Source organism: Thamnophis sirtalis, unplaced genomic scaffold, assembly GCF_051295495.1.
Source record: "Thamnophis sirtalis isolate CommonGarterSnake01/CBP01778 unplaced genomic scaffold, rThaSir2_p1.2 scaffold_4, whole genome shotgun sequence".
Classification (NCBI taxonomy): Eukaryota; Metazoa; Chordata; class Lepidosauria; order Squamata; family Natricidae; genus Thamnophis; species Thamnophis sirtalis.
Genome location: NW_028261384.1, coordinates 111,490,090 through 111,509,376, shown reverse-complemented (window position 1 = coordinate 111,509,376; position 19,287 = coordinate 111,490,090). Strand labels below are relative to the sequence as shown.

The window sequence follows — 19,287 nt, the reverse complement described above, 5'->3', positions numbered from 1 at the left end:
AAATATTAAATAGTGGAAGTTTCTCTTTATGTAATTGAAAAGTGATGTAATTACCTGATGTTTTGATCACTGCCTTAAGTTTTCCAAAATATTATGTCATGAACTAAAACAACTGTCCTTTAAAGACCACTCTATGTACCCCAACTGTTCCTTACAATGAAGATTATATCACAACGTTGATTTGCACTATGAAAGACAAGTCAAATAAAGATGTATGGTTGTACAAATAAGTTTAGTTGCAGGAAGAGTCCATCAGTAAAATAAGGAACACAAATCTAATATCCTGTAGGCATCCACACTACTGCAAATGGCACATGTGACAAGATATATGTCAAATGCCATTCTTCATTTACTTATGTGTGATGTTGAAACACAAGTATGAAAATAAAGTGTTTCCATCAACACATCACAAAACAAGTTTGATTATTTTTGCATCATGGCAGTTAGCTATATATGCTTGTCTTAATTAATAACTTGCCAATCTCTACTATTCTAGTATACAGCATATTTTCTAATTCATTGAGCGAACATGATTCATATCAACTGTATCTAAATTTACTAACCTGTCAATGAAAGGGAAGAGAAAAATAAATTCAAACATAACAAGAAAATATTTGTTTTTAAAAAAAATAAGGAATGAGTTCTTAATTGCATGAAGAACAATGAGTGGACTTGTTTAAAACGGGAAATACTCTGGAAGTCAACCACAAGCTGAAAGTTGAACATTGAGCAACATTTATCTACTCCAGCAATGGTAGCAACAACCATTAGGCAGGATACATTATAGACACTATAGATTATAGAAAGTAACTGCAGAGAGAAAGGTTAAATATATGTGTACTTATCATGGTCTTCAGAATATTGAAAATCACTCTATTATTTTTTTCTTAAACTTTTTTCTTAGACATTTCACTTTTTTCTTTCTTACTTTTGCATTTTTCCTGCTTACTACTTATTAGTCTGTTATGTTTTTATCTATTTAAATGTTTTAATAAAAAATGTAGCAACAAAAATATTACTGCAAAAATTATTGAGGCACAACAGTGGCAGAAAGGAGGAGAAAGTACAGCTTTATTACGATACATCTTATTTTCTTTGCCTTCATGCTTAATAGAATTTTTTCTTATTTGATAAGAGTGTGAGAGGAGAAAAAATGTGGACATGTGGAAAATGCTTCAAAGAAAACTTAGTTATCTTGTGTGTCATTATTTGGAGGACTAAGAAGAACAGTAAATCGACTAGCTTTAAACCAGAGTGAAGTCAACCCTAAGCTGAAAGTTGAACATTGAGCAACATTTACTTACTCCAACAATGGTAGCAACAATTATTAGGCATGATACATTGTAGATACTACAGATTATAGAAACTAATTGTAGAGATAAAGGTTGAAATATCTTTGTACTTATCATGTTCTGAAAAATATTGAAAATCACTTTATTCTTTTTCATTTTTCTTAAACATTTTTCTTAAACATTTTTCTTACACGTTTCTCTTTTTTGTTTGCCTTCTTTCTTTTCCATTTTCCCTGTTTATTATTTATTAGTTTGTGTTATGTTTTTACCTTCTTGCTTCAATGTTTTAATAAAAATTATTTAACAAAAAAACAACTACAGCAAAAATTATTGAGGCACAACAGTGGCCGAAAGAAGCACAAAGAATGGCTTTATCATGATACAACTTATTTTCTTTGCCCTCGTGCTTAATAGAAATTTTCCTGATAGGATTTGATATGAGTTTGTGCAAATGAGTAAGATTCCCAACTAGCTCAAGACTCTGGAGAGTTGCTTTCTGTAAGATCCTGTATTGGGTACATCATATTGGCATGTTCAAATGTAAACTCAACTCTCAATAATTTCCACATTTTGGCATAAATATTTGATAGATACTGACCACCCCACTTCAGGGATGTGCAGTCAGGGAAGGCAGGGGAGGCAGAACCTTACCACTGCTATTGTGAAAAGAAAAAAATGTAAAAGGAAAAAGGCTGAGCTAGTTGCTGCCAGAATCACCATGGATGACTCTGCTTAGTGCTTAACTGTTTAAAAAAGCCTCTAAAAAAGTGCCCTCTACAGGAGGCGGCAGGAGAACGAGGTGCCTCATCTAGTCTGACTTTATGATCACTCAACCAGAGCCAAGCAAGGGTTAAAAGCCGAAAAATCCCTGACGTAGATGAGGCATGTTGTTCTCCTGCCTCCTGTAGAGGGCGTTTTTTTAGAGGCTTTTTAGAGGCTCTGGCAGCAACTAGCTCAGCCTGACCTCAGTTCTTGCCTTTTTCCTTTTAATGATGACAGGCAAGAGCAGAGTTGAAATCCTCTCTGAAACAGCTGGAAATGGTACGTGTGTGGGTCGGAGGGAGGGGGAGAAATTCAAAAAGTTTGATTGCATGCAGAGCCATGTTTCCTTTTCAAACACACACACACACACACACACACACACATATCCCTGGATAAAAGTATATAAGCCCAGCTTCACTGATTACAAGTTTGAAAAGGCAACGTGGCTCCACCTGCAATCAAAGGCTCAGATCGGAAAGCAGCAGGGGAATGGGTGGGGGCATATGGCAGAGGAGCTGCTTTCAAGCCATTGGAAAATATATCCAATCCAACTTCTGTGTTTGTGTTTGTTTGAGAGTGAGTGAGTGAGAGGGGGATCCAACTTCTCTGTGTGCATGTGTCTGTTTGAGAGAGAGGAGAGGGAGGGAGGAAGGAGGGGGAGGGAGAAGAAAAATAATGAACGAAAACTTTTTCACAAAGGAGAAAAACAAATGCTGTCACTTTAAATCGGAACTGATCATGCCTGGCTATGGAATTCTGGGAGTTGTAGTCCACAAGTCTAAAAAAATTTGAAACCTCTGTGTCAGTGCCTCACCAGCCATAAACCTCACCGCACTTCACTGACCCCTATGTGTCACAGGTCACATTGGCCAACCAAGCAAGTGATGAGCTTCTTAGCACTCCCTCCTCCTGTTTCTAGGGCATGTTGGGTTAGCCTTGGTTCTCAAGAGTCTTATCATTTTTATGTCTGGCATTCTCCATTCCATGAGTCCCCTTCCCACTCTTACAAGTGTGGCAACCAAGAAACTAACCGAGAAAACCATGGCTTCATTTAGAGTCGTTTCGAGAGTTGACAAAAATTTAGTTATGTTGTGCTATTTGTTAGAGGACTTCTTCTTCTTGTGCTATATCCATCATCGGACATCAGCGATCATGTTGGTGATCCTATTTTTATCAACAGCTGCATGGAAAAGTGCTGCTGAGTTTTGTCCAAACCAGTCCCTTAGATTTTGTTAGAGGACTACCAAAGTTATATTTGTGTATTCTCTTGTAATTTAGTGTAGATAACTGACGCATAAACTCCCAACCATGAACCAAGGATATATCACAAGAAATCTAAAGAAGCAAATTTCTAGCCATTTACAAGGCATGGGGAACCGAAAGCGGGAAGGTTAAATTATACATACATACATACATACATACATACATACATACATACATATACATACATACATACATACACACACACACACACACACACACACACACATATATATATATACTGTATATATACTGTATGTGTGTATGTATGTGTGTATCTATGAAAACATACACACACACACACACACACACACACACACACACACACACACACACACACACACACACACACACACACACACACACACACATATATATATATATATATATATATATATATATATATATATATATATATATATATATATATATATGCACAATAAATGCTAGATGGAGAACAATAAACAACAGATGGATTATTGTGCTACCTGCAACACATTGACAACATTTATTCTTACATCTAATCTTGACGTGTTTCCTCTTTGCAGTGGGAACATTTGTTTGTAGACAGATATGTTGGATGAAGCAGTTATTAACCAGGAAAAACAGAGTGTATCATTGTGATAAATGCAAAATAAAAAAAATCCCATTGCCACACTCACAAATTCACAGTGGCAAATATTTGTTATCATCTATTACCCTGGCCACAAGATTTTTGATGGGATAAAGGACATTTATCCCAGTAAAGGAAATTTCTCAGAGCACTCTGAGCCTGATTTTAAGATAACTGTATTTCAGAACAAAAATGGGAGTAAAATATATATTTTATGACCATATATTTGGCCAAAAGAAGACTTAAGAATATTTTCCACTGATTAAATAGACAGCCATTTTTTTTATCTCAATATATAGTATAACAAATATATTAATGTTGAAATGTGGGTGTTACATTTTATTTCTATTTTGCTATTGATATGCCAATTGAGAGCATATTTCAGTAGTTTATCCTGATAAGAACATGAATTGTCAGTTCCGCCTACTTCAAATTTGGTCGCAAGTGGCCAAAGCTGTAATAATTCTTTGGCTATGACCTCTACCTTTTCTTCTGATAATAACTTTGAATATAAGAGAATATCCCAGTTGTGTTCTTTCAGAGAAGCATAAGAGAAAATCATTCATTTAATATAATTTAGAGACAAGAGTTCAAATGATTCTCTGTTATCATCTATTATCTGGCCTCAATAAATTTTACATGGGATAAAACAGTGCACCTCTATATAAAAACTGACACCAGTAAAGGACATTTCTCAGAGTATTCAGAGCCTAATTTCAAGATGACTATATTTAAGATAGCACTGTTCCAATATCAGGGGCTACCACAAGGAAGAGGGAGTCAAGCTATTCTCCAAAGCACCTGAGGATGGAACAAGAAACAATGGGTAGAAACTTATTAAGGAGAGAACCAACCTAGAACTAAGGAAAAAATTCAGTTAGAAGAATGAATCAGTGGAACAACTTGCCTCCAAAAGTTGTGAATGCTCCAACATTGGAAGTTTTTAAGAAGTTGTTGGATAACCATTTGTCTGAAGTGGTGTAAGTTTCCTGCCTAAGATGGGGGTTGGGCTAGAAGCCTCCAATGTCCCTTCCAATTCTGTTATTCTATTTTATTTTTAAAAAGGCATGGGGACAGGTTTAGTTCATAGGTGTGAAACTCGATCATGACATGTGACATATTGTGACATATCATGATTATTATTTTTTGCCTTAGCAAAGCTGGGGTGAGCCTAGCCTACACATGACACATCTGTCCTGCAGACTGCCAGTTTGATACCGCAGGTTAGTTATATATTTTTCAAAGAGTTACAAAGAAACATCGATGAAGAATATATGGGATAAAAAAGTATTTCTTGTTAATTTTATGAAGAAAAAAATGAATTAAATCAATCAATCATTCCACATTAGTTTTGGTTTTATGGATCAAGGCTAACTATGATCAGAAAATTTGCTACCAGACTCCGTCTCATTTTGGATTAACTATATGTGAGACAAAGAACGTTCTTTCTGATTTATCGGATGCTATAAATTATAATGTTATAGTGATCTCTGAATTTCAGCTTTAGTTCTGAGACTTAATGGAGAATGTCCATAAACAGTGATTTCTATTATCATTCCACAATTTCTATAATATCATGAATCCTTTCTTTGTTAGTAATAACTCATCAGAATGATGGCCAGATAACCCTTGAAACAGCCAGTGAGAAAACCTACTTTGGATCAGATGGCCAATTGATTCATATCAACTCTATCTAAATTTAGTAATCTGACAAAGAAAGGGCAGAGAAAAAGAAATGCAAACACCATGAGCAGTGGACTGCACTAGAAGACCTCCAAGATCGCTTCCAACTCTGTAATTTTATTATTTTGTTATTCTGCTAAGTTTAGAACTATATGGAATTCTGGGAGAAACCAATTGGCATTGCAGCACATATGATAATAGTGCACTATTACACATGGAATACAATTTGTTAAATCGGCGGTAGAAATTACTAGGAGGCGTCTGAGGTAACCTTGAACCGTTTATTCAAACAAGAACGAATAGAACATCAACTGTGAGTAGACCGGCACCTCTCCTTCGTCTGACAGCCTTTTATACTCGGCTGTCAAATGGTTCAACCAATAGCCTCGCGTATGACAGCCCGGCAACTGGCAGGCGCGTCTGATTGGCTAAGACGCGCCTGGCTGCTGCCGAGCTGTCATTCGTAAGTCCGAGGACTTACGAGGCTACAACACTCCTTCCCCCCCAGCGATGCACATGCGTCTAAACAGCGCAGGCATAGTTGCTTAAGTACGCAGGGGAGCGGCGGACACGCCCTGACTGCCACAGTTGGACTGCAGGTGGAGATGGAAGAGGATGTCCCTGTAAGAGCTCCTTCCTTCGGGGAGTGTAGCTCCAGGTGACGTCAGAAGAACATCCTGGGTGTGCTGAATGACTGGAATGAGAAGGTAGACTGGGCGAAGGGGGCGCAGCCGAGGATGGTGGTGGACTTCGAATAGGCCAGTAGGTGGCCTGGGATTGGGGAGGGCCTGGCCCAAAGAGGCCTGCTAACTGGTGCTGGAGGTTTGCGGGCTCGGATTGAGATGGGATGGATCTGCCAGCAAAGGGTGGAGACCCGGAGGCTGGACTAGGCTGGCCTGCATACGGAAAAGCTGGAAGGTGCTGCATTGGCGAGCTTTGTTGCGGAACCGGGGCTGGCTGTGAGGCGTCGGCGGCTGGCCCCTGCGGAACGGATTGAGTTGGCTTCTCGGTGTTGTGGCGGCTCCTCAATTGATCCAGGTGCTGCCGCCAAATGGTGCCATCTGGAAGTCTGGCCCTGTAGGAGACGGGACCCGTTACTTCGATGATGGTGGCAGGCACCCATCAAGGATCGCTGGAGTAATTTCGAGCCCACACCACGTCCCCAGGAAGGAAAGAGCGGGAGGGAGACCCCAGGTTGCCAGGCTGAATCCCTGAATAAAGGGGGTGCAGTCTATCCAGGGTGGTCCGCAGGTGCCTGCCCATCAGCAGCTCCGTGGGGCTTTTCCGAGTTAGGGGACAAGGAGTGGAGTGCTGTGCCATTAAGTACGCATCCACCCTTGCCTGCTAGTCACCTCGGTTCATACGGCCCAAAGCCTCCTTGGCCGAACGAACTGCCCTTTCCGCCCGGCCATTGCTGGCCAGATGGTAAGGGGCAACCGGCGCATGGCAAATTGGGCGGCCAGGAATGATTGGAAGACTGTAGAGGAGAATTGTGGACCATTGTCGGACACTACTGTGTCCGGCAACCCATGTGTTGCGAACAACCGTCGCAAGGCCCGCACAGTGCTATCGGCTGTGGTGGAGTGCATAAGAACCAGCTCCACCCAGCGAGAGTGCGCATCTACGGCTACCAAGAATACCTGGCCTTGGAAGGGGCCTGCAAAGTCTATGTGAATACGGGACCAAGGCCCACGGGGCATCTCCCACTCCCGGGAGGGAGAGGAGGGGGGAGATGGACGGGACTGCTGGCAGGTTACGCATTGGGCAACCCAGGCCTCGATTTCCAAATCTAAGCCTGGCCACCAAACGTAACTTCGGGCGAGCGCCTTCATGCGTGAAACCCCTGGGTGATCGGCATGAAGCCGCTGTAGGACTTGGTGGGGGAGGACTGATGGGATGACCACACGGTCGCCCCAGAGAAGGCAGCCTGAGTGGAGGGATAGTTCCAGCTGATGGGACTTGAAGGCCCTGCAGTCTGGCGGTGTGGTAGCTGTAGGCCAACCTCTCAGGACCCATGTCATTACGTGAGAGTGGGAGGCCACATCCGTGGATGTTAGGGGCAAGTCCAGCTCAGCAATGGAGAGGACAGAAAGGCAAGAAACCGACTGGGTATCCTTGCAAGGAAGGGGGCAGTGACTAAGGGCATCTGCATGCCCTAGGTGCTTGCCCGGATGGTAGCATAGGGCGTAGGAGTACGCCGCCAAGAACTCCGTCCAGCGGGTCATCCTAGGGGATAGAATGGGTGGGGTCAGCCTATCACCGGCCAGAAGCCCAAGGAGCGGCTTGTGGTCAGTGTAGAGGGTAAAGTGCCGACCATATAGGTAATCGTGGAACTTTTTAACCCCGGACACCGCAGCCAGAGCCTCCTTGTCAATCTGGCTGCAGTTCCTCTCGGCGGAGAAAAGTGTCCGGGAGTAAAAAGCTATGGGGTCTTCTGAGCCATTGGGAAGGACATGGCTCAGAACCACCCCCAAACCCATGGGGGAGGCATCACAGGCTAGAGTCAGGGGCAGCTTGTCACTGTATTGGACTAAGACTGCCTCTGATGTCAGCAGGGATTTGACAGCTGCGAACGCATGTGCTTCGAGCAACCGATGCAGCGGCTCGGCTAGTGATGCCTTGTGCGGAATGAATGGCGCGTAAAAATTTAAAAGGCCGAGGAACGCTTGAAGTTGCGCCTTCGAGGTTGGGGGGGAGCGATCCTTATGGCTGCAATTTTGGAAGGGGTGGGGTGGATTCCCTGGGCATCTATCAAGAAGCCCAGAAATTCCACTTGGGGCACAGCAAAGGAACATTTGCTGCGCTTCAATTTTAAGCCCGTGCCCCTGAAATGGTCGAGGACCCTCCTGAGAACTTTGATGAGGTCTGAGCGGCTGCTTGCAGTGATCAGGATGTCATCAAAGTAGGGAACAACGCCAGGGAGCCCATGGAGCAAGTGCTCCATGAGGCTCTGGAAGATCCCCGGGACAACGGATACGCCAAATTGGAGGCGGCGACAACGGAAAGCCCCCCGGTGGGTGACGATGGTCTGAGCTGCCGCCGCATCATCATCCACAGGAAGCTGCTGGTAGGCCTGCACCATATCCAGTTTAGAGAAAATGCAGCCCTGCCCCAAGGAGCAGATGCTGCACGACAGGGACTGGATAGGGGTTTGCCTGGAGGCCAAGAGTCATTTTTTAGAGTCATTTATTAAAATTTATAGGCCGCCCTTTTCCCTGAGGGGACTCAGGGCGGCTTACAATCACAAGGGAGGGGGGTGCAGTATCAAAAAACAAACAAAATGTGAACAAAGAAAAGTAATAAAACACAGCTATCGTTCAACAATCAAACACTCGGGCGGGTGAATTGGGAACCTATCCCCAGGCCTGCTGGGAGAGCCAGATCTTGAGGGCTGCGCGGAAGGTCTGGATGGTGGTGAGGGTACGGATCTCAACGGGGAGATCGTTCCACAGGGTCGGAGCTGCAACAGAAAAGGCTCTCCTCCGTGTGGTCACCAGTCGGCATTGACTGGCAGATGGGATTCGGAGGAGGCCCAGTCTGTGCGATCTAATTGGTCGAAGGGAGGTAATCGGCAGAAGGCGGTCTCTCAAGTACCCAGATCCACTACCATGGAGTGCTTTAAAGGTGGTCATCAGTACCCTGAAGCGCACCCGGAGACCGACAGGTAGCCAGTGCAGCTCGCGGAGGACAGGTGTAACGTGGGCGAACCGCGGTGCGCCCACTATCACTCGCGCGGCTGCATTCTGGACTAACTGTAGTCGCCGGATGCACTTCAAGGGCAACCCCATGTAGAGCCCATTGCAGTATTCCAGCCTAGAGATCACAAGGGCTCGAGTGACTGTTGTGAGAGCCTCCCGGTCTAGGTAGGGCCGCAACTGGCGGACCAGGCGAACCTGGGCAAATGCCCCCCTGGTCACAGCTGACAGCTGGTGGTCAAAAGTCAGCTGTGGGTCCAGGAGGACTCCTAAGTTGCGGACCCTATCTGAGGGGTATAAAATTTGACCCCCCAGCCTAAGTGTTGGTACAGTAGCCAAATTATTGGGAGGGAAGCACAACAGCCACTCGGTCTTGTCCGGGTTGAGCACCAGTTTGTTAGCGCTCATCCAGTTTTTAAGGGCCTCAAGACCCTGGTTCATCACGTCCACCGCTTCATTGAGTTGGCACGGGGCGGACAGATACAGTTGTGTATCGTCCGCATATTGGTGGTATTTTATCCCGTGCCTCCGAATGATCTCGCCCAGCGGTTTCATGTATATGTTAAATAGTAGGGGGGATAAGACCGAACCCTGCAGCACCCCACATGTTAGGGGCCTCAGGGACGATCTCTGCCCCCCGACCAACACCGACTGCGACCTGTCCGAGAGGTAGGAGGAGAACCACTGCAAAACAGTGCCTCCCACTCCCACCTCCTGCAGTCGTCGCAGAAGGATACCATGGTCGATGGTATCGAAAGCCGCTGAGAGGTCAAGGAGAACCAGGATGGACGCATAGCCTCCATCTCTGGCCCTCCAGAGATCATCGGTCAATGCGACCAAAGCGGTTTCTGTGCTGTAACCAGGTCTGAAGCCAGACTGGAAGGGGTCAAGATAACTAGCTTCCTCCAAGGCCCATTGAAGCTGGAAGGCCACCACCTTCTCAACAACCTTCCCGATAAAGGGTTGATCGTCGACTTGTAGTCGGCACAGATCCGGATGGAACCGTCGGCCTTCACAGGAATCACTATCGGGGTTTCCCAGCATGAATGGTCGACGGGCTCCAGCACGCCCTGCGCCACAAGCTTGTCAAGCTCGGCGTCAACCTTTGGCCTCAAGGCAAAAGGAACCCTGCGGGCCTTCAGCCTGATAGGAGCAACCTGGGGGTCCAAGTTAAGGGAGATGGGGTTGCCCTTGTATTGGCCCAGCTGCCCATCGAAGATGTCAGCAGAGTCCGACAGGACTGCTGCTACATCGGGAGGGGGCGTGTCCACTATACTGTGCACTCCAGTAAAGGATAGCCCTAAAGGAGAAAACCAGTCTAACTCCAGGATTGAGGGAAGCAGCTTGAGAACAATTAGGGCTGGGAGGACAGCACAGTGACTCCCATAGGTAACCCTCAACCCATAGCACCCCAGGGTGGGGATTTGCGACCCTTGATAGTCCCTTAGAATGGCGTCCAGCAGTGAAAGTTGGGACTTGGTCACATAAGGGCAGAGTTTAGAGAAGGTAGCCCACAAAAGGAGGGAGCGGGAGGAGCCAGAATCGACCTCCATTAGACAGGGGCAGCCCTCTATTGAGACAGTTATGGCAATCTTCGGCGTACCCTTGGAGGCCAGATTGACAGCAACATCGGGAATGGCGGGGACGGTCTCAGTAAGCGTGTAGCATTCATCTTGGTGCGGCTGGGGCCTCCGGGATGGTGGATTCTTTGGGGGTGGAGGTGGGCCGTAGGCAGTAGGTTGTTCAGACGGAGACAGAGGAGGCAGAGCGGCCCGGCAAACTTGCACTAGATGGCCCTTCTTGCCGCAGCGGCGGCAGATTGAGGCCTTGAATGGGCAGGTAGACCGGGGGTGCGCACCTCCGCAGCCTAGGCAAGTAGAAGCCGCGGCAGGAGAGCGGATCAGCGCTTAGGTCTGCTGTGGTTGCGGATGGCGAGGGGTGGCCTTCAGACGATCCACTTGCGTGGAACGGAGGTGTTCTGGCAGTGGAGCTAGTTCATCTATTAGGTTGGTTATGTAGGTGGACTGTTGTGGTGGCGATGGATCCGGAGCCGGCAGGGCAGGCAAGGCAGGCGAGGCAGGCACACCAGCAGAAACGGCCATTTGAGATAAGTAACGGTCGATCTCGATGGAGGAGAGGTCGGCTATTTCAGCGGCCCGAGCCTCATCAATAGCGTAAACCAACGTTACTTTTGGCTTCCCTAGTAAATGGCGCCTCGGGAATATGTCCTTGAGGCCACATACAAACTGCTCCGCCAAGTTGTCTTCAAGATCAGGAAAGTCGCATTGTGCCGCGGCGACTCGCAGAGCCTGGAGAAATTGGTTAACTGTTTCAGAAGGCTTCTGCACTCGCCTGCGATAGGCAAAACGGCGTGTGATTTGTGAAGGCGTAGGGGCGTAATAGGCTTGAAGCCCATCTGTCAGTTCCTGCCAGGTTAAGTCGTAAACGGCCCTAGGGGCAGCAAAAGATCTGGCAGTTGCGAACATCTCAGAACCGCAGGCGGTTAAGAAAAAAATGCATTTTCTGGCTTGAGAGTACCCCTGCCGGTTGTTGGTGATGAGGAAGCACTCAAACCTTTCTAAGAATGCTTCCCAGGACTCTCCGCCAGCTCCGAAAGGAGTGAAGGCTGGCATGCCAGCCATCAGTAATCGGCTGAGGCGATTTCTGTGAGGCGGCTGAGGCGAATGAGGCGCGGTTGGTTTGTCCAGTCTACGCGCCTAATATAAGCGTTGCTTGTTCTTCAGGTTTCAGGTTGTGCTCAGAGCCGGAGTCCCCCACCGCTCGTCGCCAGTGTTAAATCGGCGGTAGAAATTACTAGGAGGCATCTGAGGTAACCTTGAACCGTTTATTCAAACAAGAACGAATAAAACATCAACTGTGAGTAGACCAGCACCTCTCCTTCGTCTGACAGCCTTTTATACTCGGCTGTCAAATGGTTCAACCAATAGCCTCACGTATGACAGCCCAGCAACCGGCAGGCGTGTCTGATTGGCTAAGACGCGCCTGGCTGCTGCCGAGCTGTCATTCGTAAGTCCAAAGACTTACGAGGCTACTATTACACATGGAATACAATTAAAGCTAGTGCAGCTTGAATACAGTGACATCACATAGATATAATGTTACATCACTACTTTCCCTGCCATATTTGGGACCAGCAATAGTTTCTGAGATGCCTTCATAGGGAGCTTCATATATTACACAGTGGAATAGTCCACTCATCAGGTGACCAGGGAATGAAGGGCTATCTGCAGGATCTCCTGTTCCAGGAACAGATACAAATAGTACTTCAAATAAATTTCTGCAAAGGTCCTTTTGGGACTAGCTGCCACACCCAATTGAGTAGGGACTACAAATTTAAATGACTACCAGGTTGTCACCAGTGTTGAGTAGGGAAGTGCAACCCCTCCAAGACTAAACACAGAAAGTCCTCAGAGAAAAGGTTCCAAATATCCATAGGCGCACAGCTTCAGCAAGATTGTGTAGAGGATTTGGTTTTCTAACTCTAATATATATTGTAATCTCTGGTGAATATGAGCTTCAATGAATTTCAATTGCTTACTGTTTCACTGTATGTATCTTTGTTTATATGTAGATTGATTCTACAGTGGCATATGTTACTTCAGCACTAACTGTTAATGTCTTCTTCTAATGTGCCTATTATTTTAAAGTGTATGAAACTCACGTCATCACGATGGCATCATGTGACAAATCAGGACTTTTTCCCCCTTTGCTAAACTGGGCGTGGGCATGACCAGTGCATGATGCATCCTGCATGTGGGCCGAGAGTTTTACAGCCCTGTTTTAGAGCTTGCTAAATGGACATAATAAATTCTAGATGGGAAAACAGCAAATAATAATAAATAGATTTTGCACTATCTGCAATGCTTTCACAACATTTATTCTAATAACCAATCTTTCCATGTTTGCAGTATGTGTTGGAGACCTCCATTTACTTGCAAACAGCTAAGTTTCATGAAGCACTTATTAATCTCCAAATGCACCCGTATGATAAATGCACAGTAAAGAAACAATTTCACAGCAGCAAATGTTCACTACAATAGCATTTTGAATAAAATAACAGAGTTCAACCTCCTGCCAGGTTGGAAACCCTATACCATTTCAGATTGGTTGTCCAATATTTTCTTAAAAATGTACAGTGTTGGAGCATTCACAACTAGTGCAGACAAATTGTTCCACTGGTTAATTCTTCTCAGTGTTAGGAAGTTTCTTCTCAATTCCAAGTTGCTTCTCTCTTTCATTAGTTTCCATCCATTGTTTGTCCTGCACTCTTGGGAGAATAGCTTGACTTCCTCTTCTTTGTGGCAGCCCCTGACATATATGAACAATGCTACCATGTCACCCCAGTCCTTCTCTTCATTTAAACAGTCATACCCAATTGCAGAAACTGTTCTTATATGTTTTAGCATCCAGTACCATAATCATCTTCGTTGGTCTTTGTTGGTCTTCCCATTCTAAAGTATCAACATCTTTTTTTACACCATATTGACCAAATCTGAGTGTAGTATTTCAATTGTGGTCTTACCAAGGCATTATAAAGTGGTATTAATACTTCATGTGATGCTGATTCTCTCCCTCTATTAATGCAGCCTAGAACCATGTTGGCTTTTTGGCAGCTGCTGCTCACTTCTAGTTCATATCTAAATGATTGTTCACTAGGATTTCAAGATTCCTCTAACAGCTACTACCATTCAGAAAGATACCACCTGTACTATACTGTGCATTTCAGGCTATTACCCTATCCTATTTTATATGGGATAAATCAGTCCACCTCCACAAAAACCGACACTAGTAAGAACATTTCTCGGAGCACTTGGAGCATGATTTCAAAATTGTTACCTTAAGAAAGGAAATGAGAGTAAAATACAGATTTCATGACCATGTATTTGTGGAAGAAACTTTGGAACATTTTTCATTGATTAAAAGAAAGCCAAGTTTCTCATCACAATGTATAGTATAAGGGTCATAATGTTAAAATATGGGTGTTACATCTAATTTCTATTTAGCTAAAAGTAATTCTAGCTTTTCAACCATTTCATATAATTATGTGTGTGATTTTCTGGACTATGCCCAATACATCAAAATAGGTAAACTGTAATTAACAAGGCTTATATGATAATAAAGATGTCACTCTTTAGAATAACAACTTTGGTGGAATTTTTGAATTCATAAGCAAAAATTGCTTAAGAATTTGACTTAAGCAGGTTTTGTATTTTGATTTGTAATCCTTTGATTAAACAACTTCCATAAGGCAGATTTGATATCCTTATTCCTCATGCTATAGATTATAGGGTTCATCATTGGAGGGATCACAGAGTAGATCACTGCAAAAACTGCATCCCAATTATAAGAAGACCAAGAAATTGATATGAAATGGGACATTGTGCCTGTGCCAAGAAATAAACTGAAAACAAGGAGATGGGGAAGGCAAGTAGAGAAGGCCTTTTGTCTATTGGCTACTGAGGACATGCTCAATACAGTCTTAAAGATGTTTACATAGGACATCATAATTAATGTAAAACAAACAACAACAAGCAAAGTACTAAAAAGGAGAACCTTGATTTCACTGAATCTGGGATCGAAGCAGGAAATCTTCATGAGGTGTGGAACTTCACAAAAGAACTGATGGATGACTTTGGAACAGAAAGGCAATGAAAAAAGAGTTCCCACGTGCATAGCAGCATTAAGAAAGCCTAGTATCCATGCACCCCCTGCCATCCGGAAGCAGCTTCCCCAATTCAACATAGACATATAATGTAAAGGATGGCAGATAGCCACATATCTGTCATAGGCCATAGCAGTGAGAAGGAAAAGGTCTGATGACAGGAAGAAGACAAAGCAAAACATTTGTGCAGCACATTCAGAATATGATATCTTTCTTGTATTCATGAGGGCACTGGCTATTGATCTGGGAATGGTGACAGTGGTGGATCCCAGATCGACAATTGCTAAATTGACCAGAAAGAAGTTCATTGGTGTCTCAAGATGGTTGTCCATTATTACCAGCATGATGAGGAGAAGATTTCCTATCAGGATAGCCAGATACATCATGAGGAAGACCACAAAATGCAAAAGCTGAAACTCCCATTTCTCAGAAAATCCCATAAGAAAGAAATCTATGATGTTGGTTCTGTTTGACATTGTTGAAATTTTAACCGTAAGAGGAAATCATATCAGTTTAACAAATCACCTCCTTGAACATGATTCTATTTTGCACAACGGTATATTCCATCTAACCAATTTCCTTTTTGATATGGTCACTCCATAACATAGAAAGCTATACAAGTTAGTTTTTCAGTAGTGATGTCCTTTATTAAAGAACCAATTCTGCAGGAAAAAAATATATTATGGTGCAATAGATTATTATTTTATTTAATCATATAATTCCAATCTTGTTTAAACTAGGAGTTCAGATACAAAATTGTTTTCTTGTAACATGCAGAGTTATTACAAACATAATTTGTTATAGTACATTGTAAAAGTTTCAACTGCTTAGCATCCTAAATATATGAAATACTTCAGCATGATTTCAAGCCTCTTTTGATTCTTTATATATAATAGAGAGGCAATAAGGAATGTTATTTTGGCATTTTATTGAAGTTTTAATTTTAAAAAAACAAAGGTGATATAAGTTTACTTGTGATGATATGATACCAGATATACGCCCATCATTTTGTATTAATGGTAAAATAATATCTCCTGTGTCATAAAAGGCCATATCTTGAACTGAAAAGAAAGTTCTTCAGACCCGTTAACCTTTATTAAAGAAGAAATTTCAAAGAACGTTTATCAAACATTAGAGGAGCATTTGATATATTTTTTCATATCAACAGGGAATACTGTTTTTTACAACCTTTGAAATTTTAGAGATATACCTTTCTTCTACTATTACAGAGATATTATCTACAGCCATGGGATATATTCAAGTATGTGAAGGGTCAAGAGAAAGTTCAATATTTTTTGATTAGCATGAAACTAACACTTTATTTGTTTCATTGAAAATGTTACATTTCTCCTTTCAGACATTAGTCTATTTTTATCAAACTATGAATACAACAACAATGAAACCCCTTTGTTAAAACTCATTTAAAAAAAACAGGTTACTTCTTAAACCTTTTTTGAATAATCCTTATAAATTTTAAAATTTAAAAACTTACTTTTTGATCTTTTAAAATTGGTAATGAAGACAATCATATAAAGTCAGTCTCTGCCCCGTTTTTCGTTTATTTGTTTATATTTCTTTCATAACTTCTCAAATCTTTTTGTGGAAGATTTATAGCACACCACTAGCTCAAGCATGTGCATGATGCAGATTGTTGGAGAAAAAGCTTGCATTGAACACTGGTGAATATGACAATTATATGGAAATGATCCTTAATTAGGATCAAGATATTATTACACTTATTCAAAAATGGACAATAAAAAAATAAAGAGAAACATTCCTCACCATCTTATATTTAAACTCTTATTTGACAGCTATTATTCTTGTAATCCAGCAGTTACATGCTGCAAATTAGGTGAGATTCAGACATCGCTTCCTACTCAACATTTGTTAACTACACCCATAGGGAACATGGCCACAACATTGAAGACTTCTATTCACAAAGGAATGGTTGCAGAATCACAACTATAGTGGTGGCAAATGCCATCCAAGGCATTGCAAGAAGATAATATTTATTTTCAACAAGAGGATACATTATAGACACTATAGATTATACAAACCAACTTTAGAGAGAAAGGTTAAAATATCTTATTTTATCATGCTCTCCAGAATATAAAATAATCGGAAGATTTTCAGAGTCAAAATCTATAGTTTTATCATTGTGTGCATAAAAATGGCCCAAAGCATATTTATGAATTAAAAAAGTATTTTGAATTTAACAAAGGGATATTCCAGGAGATAATTTGTTTATTAATTTGTCAAAGAAACAAAAATATCCAAATTGATCGTCACAGGAGTTGGCAATAATAAAATATTAAACATTTTAACACAAGGTAACTTAGAAGCAAAATAAGAAATAATAAGATAAACACAATTTTATCTGTAAGAGGCTAGCTACCACAAAGAAACATTAGCAATAGAAATAGCACTTAGCAGTAGCAACAGCACTTAGACTTATATACCACTTCACAGTGCTTTATAGCTGTCTCTAAGTGGTTTACAGAGTCAGCATCTTGCCCCCAACAATCTGGGTCCTCATTTTACCCACCTCGGAAGGATGAAAAGCTGAGTCAACCTTGATCCTGGTGAGATTTGATCTGCCAAACTGCTGGCAGGCGGTAAGCAGCAGAAATAACCTGCAGTACTGCATTCTAACCACTGCGCCACAGCGGCTCTTAGGTTCTTAGCACTTAGCAATAGTACTTTGGCTCATATACCACTTCACAGTGCTTTACAGCTATTTTTAAGTGCTTTACAGAGTGACCATATTTGCCCCAACAATCTCGGTCCTCATTTTACCGACCTTGGAAGGGTCATTTTACTGACCTTGGAAGGATGGAAGGATGAATCAACCTTGAGCAGGTTAGAATTGAACTCCTAGAGTGAACACTGACTTAACTCTAGAGTACTAACCACTGCACAACTGCAAACCTGTTAGGTAAGCTCCCCGTTGGGAGAATAAGTGCGTTCAGAGAAGCGTTGTGAGAGTTGTGTTGGAGAACACACAAACCAGCATACAGAGACACTGCAGTTTAAATAGGCTTTTACTTTCATGGAAATAGAGGTATCAGAGTCCATCAAACAGTCCAAGTCATACATGGATAAGACAGTCAATCATCAACATCTTTCAGTTAAGGGATAATCCAAATAACATAGTCCATAATCATACAAACAGTCTGGTACTCAAAGTTTGCTAGCAGTTGCAAAACTTACAATAGCTCACGGCAGCTTCCAAAACACTCAGATCAGATCAACCCAGCATTTAACAAACAGAGAGCTAACAGTCATTCTGGCTCCTTCTTATGGCCAGTTGAGGAAAACAGCAACCAATCACATTTTACAGTATGGTTTAAAGAAACAGGTACAACATTGTTACATGATTTATACATTGCCAACCCAACCGTTAGATTATATTCCTAACGAACCCTCCACCTTTCACATAAACATATTCTCAATCGTAGCAATCAGGACAAGTATACCAAATAAATGATTGAATACTTATGTGGAGATATTGTTCTTTACATACCTGGGTATCCAAGAGCCAGCCATATAGGACCTTAACATTTAAAACCACTATTTTGATTTTATCCAGAAACCTATCCAAAATCAGCTCACCATACTATACGTATATGGCTATCATCATTCTCATCTGCCTTCTTTACAACTACATTTTCTGAGTAATCTTCAAAGATAATCTAGATTTGCTATCTTTTATAAACACTTGAAGACTTGGTCCTACCCCAAACATTCAGTACCCTGTAAGGTAGTATTCAAAAATTGTCTAGGTAGTTTGATTTTATTGTTAAATGGTTTCTGGTATAATTGTCTATTTATTGCCATATTTTTCATAGTTTATGAATTGTACTTTGCCATAAGCAGTATGTTAAGAACAAAACTACGGAATAAAAATTGATCAAATAAACGAATGAAACATATAGGGTAAATGCAGCATTTGAGCATCTGGTTTCTTTTGCAACTACACTTTTCAAGTACTGCGCAATGCTATGCCAATCATTAGCACAATTTAGTAATCCATCCTGACGACAACATGAATTGTCAGGTCCTCCTACTCGGAATTAGGTTGCAAGTGGCCAAAATTGGAATCATTTTTTTGCCATGGTCTCCACCTTTTCTACTGACAATAGCTATCAATATAAGAGAATACCCACATTGTGTTCTTTGAGAGAAGCATAAGAGAAATTCATTCATTTAATATAATTTAAAGAGAAGATAGCAATAGCAGTTAGATTTATATACCGCTTCATAGGGCTTTCAGCCCTCTCTAAGCGGTTTACAGAGTCA

At 42.3% G+C, this 19,287-nt stretch overlaps 1 protein-coding gene across 1 annotated transcript; it reads right to left on the bottom strand.

Annotated features, from left to right (window-relative positions):
* Positions 1 to 14,519: 14,519 nt before the first annotated feature.
* LOC148046224 (olfactory receptor 14I1-like) lies at positions 14,520 to 15,296 on the bottom strand. The gene has a single exon (XM_087714586.1). The coding sequence runs from the start codon at positions 15,294 to 15,296 to the stop codon at positions 14,520 to 14,522; it is 777 nt and encodes a 258-aa protein (XP_087570712.1).
* Positions 15,297 to 19,287: the final 3,991 nt, after the last annotated feature.

What these genes read in the sequence shown, in the direction of transcription:
- LOC148046224 (XM_087714586.1), bottom strand. Translation starts at nt 15,296, where the DNA reads ATGAACTTCTTTCTGGTCAATTTAGCAATTGTCGATCTGGGATCCACC.